The sequence below is a fragment of the Rutidosis leptorrhynchoides genome, chromosome 4, assembly GCF_046630445.1.
Source record: "Rutidosis leptorrhynchoides isolate AG116_Rl617_1_P2 chromosome 4, CSIRO_AGI_Rlap_v1, whole genome shotgun sequence".
Lineage (NCBI taxonomy): Eukaryota > Viridiplantae > Streptophyta > Magnoliopsida > Asterales > Asteraceae > Rutidosis > Rutidosis leptorrhynchoides.
The window spans coordinates 539,503,878-539,517,731 of record NC_092336.1 but is presented as its reverse complement, the minus strand read 5'-3'; the positions used below and the strand labels follow the sequence as shown (position 1 = coordinate 539,517,731).

Genomic DNA, 13,854 nt, shown 5'->3' with positions numbered 1-13,854 from the left:
TTTGTAAAAACAACGAAAAGTTTTCTAGTCGGAATCAGTGGTTTCACGGGTCATTAAAATAAATGACTTTAGGATTTACATTCACTTAATAGGTAAAACATGTCATTAACAAACACGTGATTTCACGGGTTATTTTACTAGTTTATTAGTAATAACTTTAAGTTATGAATAGAAAATTAATTTATACGAAGTATATATTACGACTACGTTTAGTGTATATATATATATCTTTTTCACTTTGCTCAAAATTGATTTTAAAAAAGAAAACAATACTAGCCGAGTCAACAGGTTCAGCTCGGATGTTTGAAAGAGAGGATGCGCATTATTTTGCGCCGTTAATATTTTTTTATTATTATGATTAAAATAAATCTAATCAAATTTTAATTGTATTAAAATAATAAAATAAAAAACCTTATATATACCCACATAAAAATCTCACAATTTATGTGTAGGAAAAAAAAAGAAAAAAAAGAAGAGAGAGAGAGAGAGAAAAGCATAATTTGCAGAGGGTAAAACCTGCATTAAATTAAAATTTCGATAATCACGAGTGATTTTGTCAAATCTTAATCAATTCTGATATCCGGTGGTATATATAGATATATAGAAATAGATATACATATACACACTAATTGTTAATTCGGTGATGGTGATGATGGAAATTAGTAACAACGAGAGTTGTAATAATAGCAACACAAGTAGCGTTGAGTCATCACCACCGCAGAAAAGTAACAGTTACAGGCAGCAGATGAAAAAGTTAGAGGTTTATAATGAGGTTCTTCACCGACTCAAAGCTTCTAACAATCAAGAGGCTAATCAACCTGGATTTGATGATCAACTTTTGGCTCATTTCAATCGTCTTCCTACCAGGTACCTACATATATTATGTAATAACCTATACATACTTATCTGATTTACTACTTTTTAGATTAGATGTGTGATTTTGTGTTCTTATATTTGTGTAATTCAGGCTTGCAAATGTTAGCAATTGATTTTATTTTAATAAATTTTTTTAATAATTTTTTTTTTTCGATTTCGAATCGATTTTTTAGATTAAATAGTACGGAATAATAATTTCTTTTTTGTTCATTTTTGCAATTCAGGTATAGAGTATATGCTATACTTTTATGCTGTTGATTTAGAATGATAGTTTGTTGCATAGAAGTTAGAATAATAAAATAATGCAGTTATATTGTTATTTTATTGATTTATATTTCTAATGCAGTTGGTATAGGTTCTTATATGTAATTTATATTGATATATTGAAGGTATGCACTTGATGTTAATGTGGAAAGGGCTGAAGATGTGCTAATGCATAAACGATTATTGCATCTGGCGCATGATCCTGCTAATAGGCCTGCGTTTGAGGTTCGACTAGTACAGGTAATTAGCTAGCTCTATTACACCTTGAAATCCAGCAAAATTATATGTATATTGGGCAGCTGATGTAAACATTCGTGATATATGTAGATTGTATTTAATCACCTTTTTATTATAGTTTGATTTTGCTAAAATAATCTAGTGGTCAAACTTATCCGGCCTTTTACATTGTTCATTAATAGGGACATTTGGTCCACCTGACCTTTTCTTCAAGGTGTGTGTTGGTAATTCGATATAATACAAGGATTCATTTACAAAGAAAGCATATGCTATTTGTTTAGCATTAATTTTTATGGTAATACAAATTAATTACTACGTAGTATATGAGTATATTAACATCATCATTGCTATAAATATTATTAGATCATCTACAGTTGGCATAAAATGCTTTTCTTTTGTTTATGTATGCATGACCCATTTTGTAGATACCATTTTATACCTTTATAGGTTTGTAACCTATGATCACATGTTAATTTACTACCTCAAAAGTTGTATAATTGTATGGCTTTATAAGAACTTGATCCTTCTTTATTATATGGAAATGTTCTATTTGTGCTTTTCATATATGGATGATTGAGCATTTCTGAATTATATGCAGGTTTCTCCAACAAATGATGGTAGCTCTGATGATATAGATAATTCAAGTTCTCCTAGGCACCAACAAGCCCAGAGGTGAACTTTTAGTTGTAGCATTGAAAGTTATCCACCAACCATTTGTTTCTTTCACTCCACAAAGTTTATATTAAGTGAAATTCCACTACCTTTTTGTTTGTTTACGTCTTATTTTCCCGTACCTTTGGCTTTGTTAGCTGACCATCAGATTATGACAGTATTCATCCACCCCCGGCCTTCGGTTCATCACCTAATCTTGAAGCCCTTGCACTTGAAGCTAACGAGTCTCATGTTCGAAATGGTGATAGTGCTGTTAATAGCTATCCAACTATTCCCAGGTATATATTTAGATAGAATATGTTTTTTTTTTCTTTGACTTGAGATGCATTAGACCTTTATAATGGCTTCAATAGCAGAAGCATGTCAGCAACTTTATTTTCTTGTTGGTTTTTACTGTATATTATTCACACCATTTAATTAAGTAATACACTATCATGCCGTATTATTTCATTGTAATATTTTATCTTGTAACACTCTTTTATGTCTTCAACTCTTATCAGGCCCATGCATGAAATCACATTTTCAACAGATGACAAACCAAAGCTTCTGAGTCAGGTGCTTATGTCTTCTTTTGATAGTTCAATTATGGATTTTTATAACCTGCTTCGTTGCTTTACATCTTGTTCATTTGGCTTTTTGTTTAACATGAAGTACTACAAGTCATATGCATAGTAGCGTCCGAATGTTTTTTTGTTGTTTACCATACAAAAATTTACCATTTCATACAACACAGTAACTTTTTATTTGAGTAGCTTTTGGTAGCTCGCAGATAATAACATTTTGTGAATTCCCAGTTGACAGCCTTACTGGCTGAAGTAGGACTGAACATCCAGGAAGCACATGCTTTTTCCACAGTGGATCGTTACTCATTAGATGTCTTCGTTGTTGATGGTTGGCCATATGAGGTATCACACTATACCTCTTCATCTGTGTTTATGAAGCCATAATGCTTTGTCATTTTGTTGTTCCTTTATGGAAATTTGTTGGACATGTTCAGGAGACTGAGCAGCTGCGAAGTGCATTGGAAAGAGAACTTTCAAAACTCGAGGTATAGTACTTACCAATTTACCATCTTGTCTTATGACTGATTTTTTAGAGTTTACTTATACTAAATCAAGTTTTAAGATAACTCTTGAAGTACAATCTCTTTAGTGTTACTTTTTTGTTATGATATCACCCTCAGACTATAAACTTGGTCACCTGCAGAACCAGTCTTGGCCAATTCAAGGTTCATCGTCTCCAATAAGTGAGCTGGATCAAACAAGCACACCTGGCCAAACTGATCACCTCACAATACCTAACGATGGGACGGATGTATGGGAAATTGATTCTCGGTTTCTGATACTTGACCGGAAAGTTGCATCTGGGTCATATGGTGATCTGTAAGTCTTTATAATTATAACTACTATTATTTTGTCCCGTGATTGAATTTTGCATTAAGGTCACATGAGTTTGAACTTTTTTACTGTGTGTTTGTTGATTTAGATATAAAGGTACCTATCGTAGTCAAGAAGTGGCTATCAAGATACTTAAAACTGAGCGTGTGAACAATGATTTGCAGAAAGAATTTGCCCAAGAAGTTTATATCTTAAGGTTAGTCAATAATGTCTTGTACATTTTCCATTATCTCTCCACATGGGCATGGTTGATGGGAAAATAAATCACAACGGGCAAACTACAAAGCGGAAACAAACCCATTTGACAAGCATTTCCCGACCCGTATGAACCCGTGAGGAAACTAACAAATAAGGTATACCACAGTCACCACAAATCAGCCCCAATTCTGTCCCAAATCAGCAAATACGAAATAACTAAGCACATACAATACACACGAGACTTTTTACGTGGAAAACCTCTCAAAATCGAGAGTAAAAATCACGGGACTCGTAAGCCACTTAAATTCCACTATCATCAACAAGAGAGCAATACAATAATCCTTCTCTAGCTCAACTAGAGGTATACAACATCATCATACTCTTGAACAACAATAATCAACAAGTATATGAAGAAATTAAAGACAAAAGATGAACAACACTACCAATAAACTGCCCTCTGTTCCAGCAGCAAAATCACGAGCTACAGGCCTTTTTAGACGAATTCAACGGTTGAAAATGTTGACACTGATGTCAGGAAGACACAGCCCAAATATCGTGAAGATTCAACGGTCGGATCTCCGGGGATCGTCTCTTTTCTGGCCTGCTGTCACTGTAGACGGGAAATGTGTTTTTCACTCTTTTTCTTGATCTCTATCTGATCTCTCTCTCTCTCTCGTATCAATTGAATACAGCTGCACTTGATTTGAATTAAGATTTCTCTGATGGTTGACCAAGTCAAACAACCATTGGGCCTAATTTTGTTGGGCTTGGGCTTGGATAACTTCCACATAAATGGAAACAATTAAAACCCAACAAATCTCCCCCTTTCCAATTATGAGGAAGAGTTCGTCATCCCGGCGATCGAGCAACATACCTTGAGCTTCTCACTTGCTAAAGCCTTTGTGAACATGTCGGATCCATTATCATCGGTATGAACTTTATCAAGTTCAAACGAACCATCTTCAAGACGTTCTCTAATCCAATGATACCGCATATCTATATGTTTTGTCCGCTTATGATACATAGAATTTCTAGCCAAATGAATCGCACTCTCATTATCACAAAGAACCACATATCGTGATTGCTTAAACCCAAGGTCTTGTAGAAATGTTTTCATCCACAATAGTTCTTCGCACGCTTCTGTTGCTGCCATATACTCAGCCTCGGTCGTAGATAATGCAACACACTTTTGTAACCTTGATTGCCATGAAACTGCTCCCCCTGCGAAGGTCATCAAATATCCAGAAGTGGATTTCATGTTATCTTTGTTTGCTTCCATATCTGAGTCTGTATAACCAACAAGCATCGGCTCTCCATTTCCAAATGTGATACCCAACTTTGAAGTACCTCGTAAGTATCTCATAATCCATTTAACTGCTTCCCAATGCTTCTTACCCGGATTTGACATAAACCGACTAACAACACCTACCACATGAGCTATATCAGGCCTAGTACACACCATAGCATACATCAAGCTACCAACCGCTGAAGCATATGGAACTTTGTCCATCTCCTCAACATCCTCCTTTGAAGTAGGGCAATCTCTATTTGTTAGCTTAAAGTTGTTAGTAAGAGGGGAACTAACCACTTTAGCATTCTCCATGTTGAATCTACTAAGCACCTTTTCAATGTATTGCTCTTGTGATATATGTAACGTCTTAGCACCTCTATCTCTAGAAATCCGAATGCCAAGAATCTGTTTTGCTGGTCCCAAGTCTTTCATAACAAAAGACTTGCTCAATTCTCGCTTCAACTGCGCAATTCTTTTAATATTTTTACCAACAATTAACATATCATCAACGTATAACAACAATATGATGAAATCATCATCACCAAACCTCTGAAAGAAAACACAATGATCTGAAGTTGTCTTTCGGTAGCCTTGCTTTCCTATAACCGACTCAAACTTCTTATACCACTGTCTCGGTGCTTGCTTCAACCCATATAGACTTTTCTGAAGTCTACAAACATAATCTTCTTTACCCTTAACCCGAAAACCTTCAGGTTGCATCATGTAGATTTCCTTATCCAAATCACCGTGAAGAAAAGCAGTCTTGACATCCATCTGTTCAACCTCAAGATCAAGACTAGCAGCTAACCCAAGAACCACTCGAATAGATCCCATCTTCACGACCGGAGAGAAAATCTCATCAAAATCAATACCTTTTTTCTGGCTGAATCCTTTAACGACTAACCTAGCTTTGTACCTTGGTTGTGAAGTAAGCTCATCTGTCTTCACTTTGAATACCCATTTGTTTCTCAAAGCTCTCTTGTCTTTAGGTAACTTCACCAGCTCATAAGTATTGTTCTCATGTAAGGAATTCATCTCATCTTGCATGGCTTCACCCCACTCTTTCTTATGCTCATCTTTCATAGCTTCTGCATAACACTCTGGCTCTCCCCCATCAGTGAGTAATACATACTCATCAGCAGAATATCTAACAGAAGGATGACGGTCTCGGGTAGACCGCCTAAGTGGGACAAATGGGGGCACATCTGGTACTGGAATCTCTACCTGCTCCGGAGCATAATCATCATCAGTACCATGTTCATCATTATGAACATCATCTCCAACATGTTGTGGAGTAACTAGATCCAAATCAACAAGATCAGCACTAGGTTGAGGAACTGAATCTGTCTTATCAACATCTTTTAACATCTGATCTTCTGTAAACACAACATCTCGGCTTCGTAGGAGTTTCTTCTGAACTGGATCATATAACCTGTACCCAAAATCATCTTCACCATAACCTATGAATACACATGACTTAGTCTTCATATCAAGCTTTGACCTTTCATCTTTGGGAACATGAACAAATGCTTTACATCCAAAGACTCGTAAATGACAGTAAGAAACATCTTTGCCGCTCCAAACCCTGATAGGAACATCAACACGCAAAGGTACACAAGGGGTTAGATTAATAATATGAACTGCCGTATTTAAAGCCTCACCCCAAAAAGAATCGGACAACCCTGCATGTGAAAGCAAACATCTAACTCTCTCAACCAAAGTTCTGTTCATCCTTTCTGCTAAGCCATTCAACGAGGTGTCTTTGGTAGAGTCTTTTGATGCCGAATACCATTCTCCTTACAATAAGCATCAAATCTGCCAATATATTCACCACCATTATCAGTCCGAATACACTTGAGTTTCTTTCCCGTTTGCCTTTCAACTAGTGCATGAAATTCCTTAAACTTTTCAAATACTTGATCCTTTGACTTTAAGGTATAAACCCACACATTCCTGGAATGATCATCGATGAATGTAACAAAGTAGGAACATCCACTAAGTGTCCTAGTCTTCATAGGCCCACACACATCCGAATGTACTAGATCAAGTACGTTCTCCATTCGAAAAGGAGAATGACTCTTAAACGCAACTCTGGTCTGTTTACCTGCTAAACAGTGAGAACACTTACTCAAATTAATATCACTAACACCCGACAACACATTTTTCTTAAACAAGATAGACATCCCCTTTTCACTCATGTGGCCAAGTCTTTTATGCCACAAATCAGTAGAATCAACATTGTCCACTTCATTAACAATGTTCTGGATGATCTTCGGACGTGTGAAGTATAATCTTGAGTCTTTCTTGCCTCTTCCCACTATTATAGAACCAAGAGTTAGTTTTCAAATACCATTACCAAAACCGTTATAATAACCATCATCATCAAGAATGCCTGTTGAAATAACATTAGATCTCATATCCGGAACATGTTTTACATTATGCAAAACTAACTCTATTCCCGTGTCAAATTTCAAACAAACATCTCCAATACCAACGATCTTTGATAACCCAGAATTACCCATCCTAGCAAATCCATAGTCACCTGGAGTGTAAGATGAGAAGTGATCTCTACATATTGCAACATGACATGTAGCACCACTATCAACAATCCAACTCGTGTCATCGTGAGTAAGATTGATCATATCATAATCAATACAAACAAAGAACTCATCCGTGATAGCGTTAACTTCAACCTTATCATCATCACCACCATCACTTTTCTTTTGTTTATTCTTGTCATATGCCTTTTTCTTCTCATTTTTTAACTGTGGACAATACCACTTTGTGTGCCCTTTTTCACGACAATGATAGCACTCAACATTAGAAAATTTTTCTTTTCTTGAGCTACTACGATTCTTGCCTCTTTTACCATGACCTCTACTATGACTTCTCCCCCGCGTTTCTGTGACCAAGATATCTGACTGTGAAGAGGAACCTTGTGACTTTCTTCTCATCTCTTCATTCAAAATACTACCCTTAGCCAATTCCATGGTGATAATACCATTTGGTGCAGAGTTGGACAAAGATGTCCTAAAAATCTCCCAAGAGTCCGGTAACGTACCAAGTAACCAGAGACCTTGAACCTCATCCTCAAACTTGATACCCATTCCTGCAAGCTGATTAATAATACCCTGATATGCATTTAGGTGATCTGTAATAGGAGTCCCATCATGATACTTTAAACCCATCAACTGTTTAATTAAGAACAACTTGTTATTCCCAGTCTTTCGTTCATATAACTGTTCAAGCTTTTTTCATAAGGCTTTAGCATCAGTCTCCCCAGTAATATGGTTCACTACATTATCATCAACCCACTGCCGAATATACCCACATACATGTCTATGCAAAAATTTTCATTGAGCTTCAGACTTACCCTCAGGCATACTCTCAGTAAAAACAAGTAAATAATAATCTTTCACATAAAGAAGATCCTCCATTTTACCTTTCCAAACATGATAATTTGAACCATTTAAACTAACCATCTTACTTGTATTAGCTTCCATCTTTCACACAAGTCAATCAAATAACCTTAAGCTCTGATACCAATTTGATGGGAAAATAAATCACAACGGGCAAACTACAAAGCGGAAACAAACCCGTTTGACAAGCATTTCCCGACCCGTATGAACCCGTGAGGAAACTAACAAATAAGGTATACCACAATCACCACAAATCAGCCCCAATTCTGTCCCAAATCAGCAAATACGAAATAACTAAGCACATACAATACACACGAGACTTTTTACGTGGAAAACCTCTCAAAATCGAGAGTAAAAACCACGGGACTCGTAAGCCACTTAAATTCCACTATCATCAACAAGAGAGCAATACAATAATCCTTCTCTAGCTCAACCAGAGGTATACAACAGCATTATACTCTTGAACAACAATAATCAACAAGTATATGAAGAAATTAAAGACAAAAGATGAACAACACTACCAATAAACTGCCTTCTGTTCCAGCAGCAAAATCACGAGCTACAGGCCTTTTTAGACGAATTCAACGGTTGAAAATGTTGGCACTGATGTCAGGAAGACACAACCCAAATATCGTGAAGATTCAACGGTCGGATCTCCGGGGATCGTCTTTTTTCTGGCCTGCTGTCACTGTAGACGGGAAATGTGTTTTTCACTCCTTTTCTTGATCTCTATCTGATCTCTCTCTCTCTCTCTCTCTCTCTCTCTCTCTCTCTCTCTCTCTCTCTCTCTCTCTCGTATCAATTGAATACAACTGCACTTGATTTGAATTAAGATTCCTCTAATGGTTGACCAAGTCAAACAACCATTGGGCCTAATTTTGTTGGGCTTGGGCTTGGATAACTTCCACATAAATGGAAACAATTAAAACCCAACAATGGTATGATATCTGTACAACTATGAAAGCTTATGCTACTTGTTTACATATATTATCTTCTCTCAGTTCAATAATTTTTCTTTTAAAAATTTAATTATTGCTCCATAGGATCGATCTTTAAAAACTTTTATTGTATGCTAAGTGATTCTCCTGGTTATTATGTGCAGAAAAGTCAGGCATAAAAATGTTGTGCAGTTCATAGGAGCATGCACCAAGCCTCCAAGTTTGTGCATTGTTACAGGTAATACCATATTTGTTATCGGAAGTATTCCACAATATGTACTGCTGTCAAAATGGGTGGGGCAGGTCAGATAGTGGGTAACATGTTTGGATCTGATGGATAACTTTAGTACAGGATGGGTTAGTTGACTGCACTTCTTGCTCAAAACTACTATCAACGTTAATTTTTTACAATTATTATTTTGATAATCATGATTACACGAACTGTAATAATCAACATATTGAGCAAAATGAAACTTGTATGCATTATGAACACACTTTTGAGTGACTGTTGACTCGTTTCCCACTTTAATAATTTGCTACTTATATTTTGCTCGTTTGACTCGTTATAAAATTAACTTAAACCCAAAAAACAATTTATATATGAACGGTCTATGGATAAGTAATGAACTGATCAGTTTAGAAAATTGCAAAATGGAACTGCTTTTTGTACTGTTCAGTGAAAACTGCAAACATGTCCTTTTTGGATAGTTATCAAGGTAGATACTCCTGTGTGATATCTCTAATACTTCATTACCATTACTGCAACTTATTGATACTATTGGTTGTGTTTATACCTGGTGATTGAGACCCATACTCTAAAATTTGGGTCAAATGGGTCATGATTTCGGGTCAATTGGGTCTTGAAAAAAATTAAGCCTGACAATGTAAACTAAAACTTAAAAAAAGGTCGAATGAGTATTTCTTCAACCTATTGGGTCTTATACAAAATATATAAGAACGGGTCAAAAGGGTGTTAAATCTTAAAGTTCAATAAATAGAGACAGGTCTAATGGGTCTTGTGAATGGGTCAAATGGGTCAAGCATAACAAGATTTATCCGTCAATCATTTATGAAAGCATTAATGGTTATATCAATTATTATTATGTATATTAATATTTTCTTATACATATAATAAATATAAATATATTAATAACTAAAACAATATAATAAATGTAAAAGTATATGACATGTTTGGACCCATTTGACCCATTACTCGTTTGAACCTGTTAACCAAACCGACCCAACCTGACCCGTTTGGACCTGTTTAAAGTTTTTACCCGTTTGACCCTTGACCCATTTCAACCAAAAACTATTTTGACCCGTTACCTAAACCGACCCAACCTGATCCGTTTGCCCGGTATAGTAGTGTTCAAAGAGAATACTTAATTATGTCATTGTAGGCATTTAAGAAATAGTCAAATACATTCTTTGAACCACGTGTCAAGTCAAAGTTTTTAATTCTCATGTGGCAATGGCAGCGGCAGCATTCATTTTTTTATTGCTCATATTTCATGTCCATTAGGTTTAATTGGTCTCATCAGATTATTCATTGTGATTCTCAGAGTTCATGAGTGGGGGAAGTGTGTATGACTATTTGCACAAACGGAAGGGTACTTTTAAGCTTCCAACATTACTCAAGGTCTCGATTGATATATCAAAGGGTATGAATTATCTGCACCAGAATAACATAATACACAGGGACCTCAAGGCTGCTAATCTTCTGATGGATGAACATGAAGTAAGAATGTTTATCTTTCTTTAGTTCTGGCATTTATATCTTATCACACCTTATATTTTATCTATAAATTTTGATAAAGGCAGAGATAATATCATCACTAGTTAAAAACTATAAGTTACAGTAAAATCGAGAACATCGGCCAAATTCGACTAAACAAGTGACAACTTGCCCAAATCATCCAAAAATAAAAATAAAAAGAATTGTGTATAAATATATGCTATTTTATAACATTAAATCTATACATCTATTTATATATTTTCTTAGCTATCATACTATGCCTTGTTGGTTAGTAAGTAAATAGTAATTCTGACTTCTGAGTAATATTAGTTATATTATACTCGAATTTCCTACAGAACCTTAATGCATAAGAGAATACTTACTAGGTGTGGAAATTTGGGTGAGTTGGCTAACAGGTCCAATCAGGTGTTTTTTCATGGGTTGAAACGTATCGGGGTGGGCTGGGTGGACCTGAAACGCTCTTTGTCTAAAAACCAAATTTACTGAAATAATTGGTATGTCAAATATGATTACATAAGTTATATTAATATTAACTCGGTTGACTCGTTTTTAGGCTATTCATAAGTTAATGGGTCAAAATTTACCTGATAGGATCTTCATTATCAATATATGTATACCTAGTTCTTTTTTCTACCCCCCGATGTCATGCTAATTCATTTGTGCAATTCAGTTATGTGAAAACAATATTTATGTTGATCTTTTTTATCAACATTTCAGGTTGTGAAGGTAGCTGATTTTGGTGTTGCAAGAGTGAAGGCTCAAACTGGTGTGATGACAGCAGAAACAGGGACATACCGCTGGATGGCTCCTGAGGTATATTGTTTACGTGAAAACTGCTTTTGAGATACTAAATTTATGACATCTGGTTCATGATGTATATGACATAGTTATAGTTATGGCTTTCACCAACCTTTTAATAAAAATGATAAAGATAATAATGTATGAAGTTTCTTATTTAGCCGATCCCTAATGACATTTCTTTTGTATTGAAGGTTATTGAACACAAGCCCTATGATCACAAGGCTGATGTTTTCAGTTTTGGGGTTGTATTATGGGAGTTATTAACTGGAAAGGTACATTACTTTTCAGTATTATTTTGGCAATGATTCATAAAGTCTGTAAGCTTTATATTAGTTAGAACTTAAAATGTTTTATTTTATGTTTGTTTGTCCAGATTCCATATGATTATTTAACTCCCCTACAGGCAGCTGTTGGTGTGGTACAAAAGGTGAGGAATGAACCATTACTTTTATGATATATATTGCCCTATCAAAATTGTAACATACCAGTCCACATATAATTTAAGAAAGTCTGAAACTCATGAAATATAATAATTCCTATGATCAAGACAAATATTGTATTAATTGATTAGTATTGGTGATAATGGGCAAAAAGGCCATTTGGATATTATTATGTTTATTTTTGTTAAGCCATCCAAAATAAATAGATTAAAACTTGTCTTCTTTTTGTTTTGAATTACGTGGACTAGATTTTAATTTAGTTTACAATGAAAGTTTAACACGTGATCCTTTTCTTATTTTCAGGGGTTAAGGCCTACTATTCCAAAAAGCACTCCGCCAAAACTTGCTGAATTGCTTGTGAAATGCTGGCAACAAGACCCGAGTTTGAGACCAGACTTTTCTGAAATTATTGAGATTCTAAAGCAGATAGCTAAGGAGGTATGCATGCTCTATGATCCAAAACACAAAAATATAAAATAGTTGATCTTTTGATTAGTAACCTGTCAAGATTTTTTTATAGTTTGACCATCTAAACACACTCAATAGATGCACAATAACAACCCCTTACAAACCGGAAAATTTTGGCTATACTTTTTTTTTCCAAACAAGTCAAATGAGTTTAGTTAAAGAAACTTGCTGGGTTGCAAGTTGCTTAGAGCTTGTACATCGATTACATACATTTTAATCTCTTTGACCCAAACCTGCAATGCCTCATTACCCACCCAGTGCATTTTGCCATCTCTATAATGGGCAAAAGTTGAGTATATTGTTGTATCAAATAGTAAAAGAAGTATTAGTTAACATATAATTGGAAGTAGAAATATGACCTTAAATTTACAAAATATTATACCATTTATATCCTTTCTTTATTCTTGTCTCATCTTCGTTTCTCCTTGCACCATTTAACATATGATAATAACCATATCTTTATTCTTATGTGTCCAAATGACTTGAAATTTGAAACCAATGGGTTTAGAAGATCATGTTATGTCATTTTTTTCAGCTGCATAAGTTGCATGACATGGACACCGTTCTTTGGTGTTTTTAGGTTGGAGAAGAAGCAGTAGATGATCGAAAAAAGGACAAAGGATTCCTATCCGTGCTTAGACGGGGGCATCAATGATTACTAAACACCAATCATTCAGTTTAGAACATTACATTCTTCTACACTTTGTTTCTAACAACCATAGTCGCCTTATGATAGTGTTATGTACATTATTATGCATTAAAACTTGTATCCTATATGGGAATATCAAGGTGGTAATGGAAATTTCTTAATTTTATAGAACTATACTTGAAGTCTTGAACATTGTCACGGATATAGACACCGAGTCACTGAGTTGAGTGGGGTGTATTATTCCATTTTCCGTTACAACAAGCACACCTAAAGGTAGTGCTGCCTTTTAGCTTGAAATTCATGACACGCCTTGTCGTTACCTTTTAGGTAGATTTTCGATTAGGGTCTGAGTCGACAGATCTATGCTCTAGTTTAGTTCATGCAAACTTGAATAGAGATCGAGTTAAATTTCATTAAATAGGATTACAAATGGTGATGACACAAAATT

At 35.2% G+C, this 13,854-nt stretch overlaps 1 protein-coding gene across 1 annotated transcript; it reads left to right on the top strand.

Moving 5' to 3' along the window:
• Window positions 1-639: 639 nt before the first annotated feature.
• On the top strand, window positions 640-13,672 carry LOC139845084 (serine/threonine-protein kinase STY46). Its single transcript, XM_071835308.1, has 16 exons — window positions 640-867; window positions 1,266-1,380; window positions 1,976-2,049; window positions 2,208-2,327; window positions 2,550-2,604; window positions 2,844-2,954; window positions 3,047-3,097; window positions 3,256-3,431; window positions 3,535-3,642; window positions 9,457-9,530; window positions 10,855-11,030; window positions 11,766-11,861; window positions 12,041-12,121; window positions 12,223-12,276; window positions 12,593-12,727; window positions 13,338-13,672. Exons 1-16 carry the CDS (start codon window positions 644-646, stop codon window positions 13,410-13,412), a joined length of 1,725 nt encoding a protein of 574 aa, XP_071691409.1. The 5' UTR covers window positions 640-643; the 3' UTR covers window positions 13,413-13,672.
• Window positions 13,673-13,854: the final 182 nt, after the last annotated feature.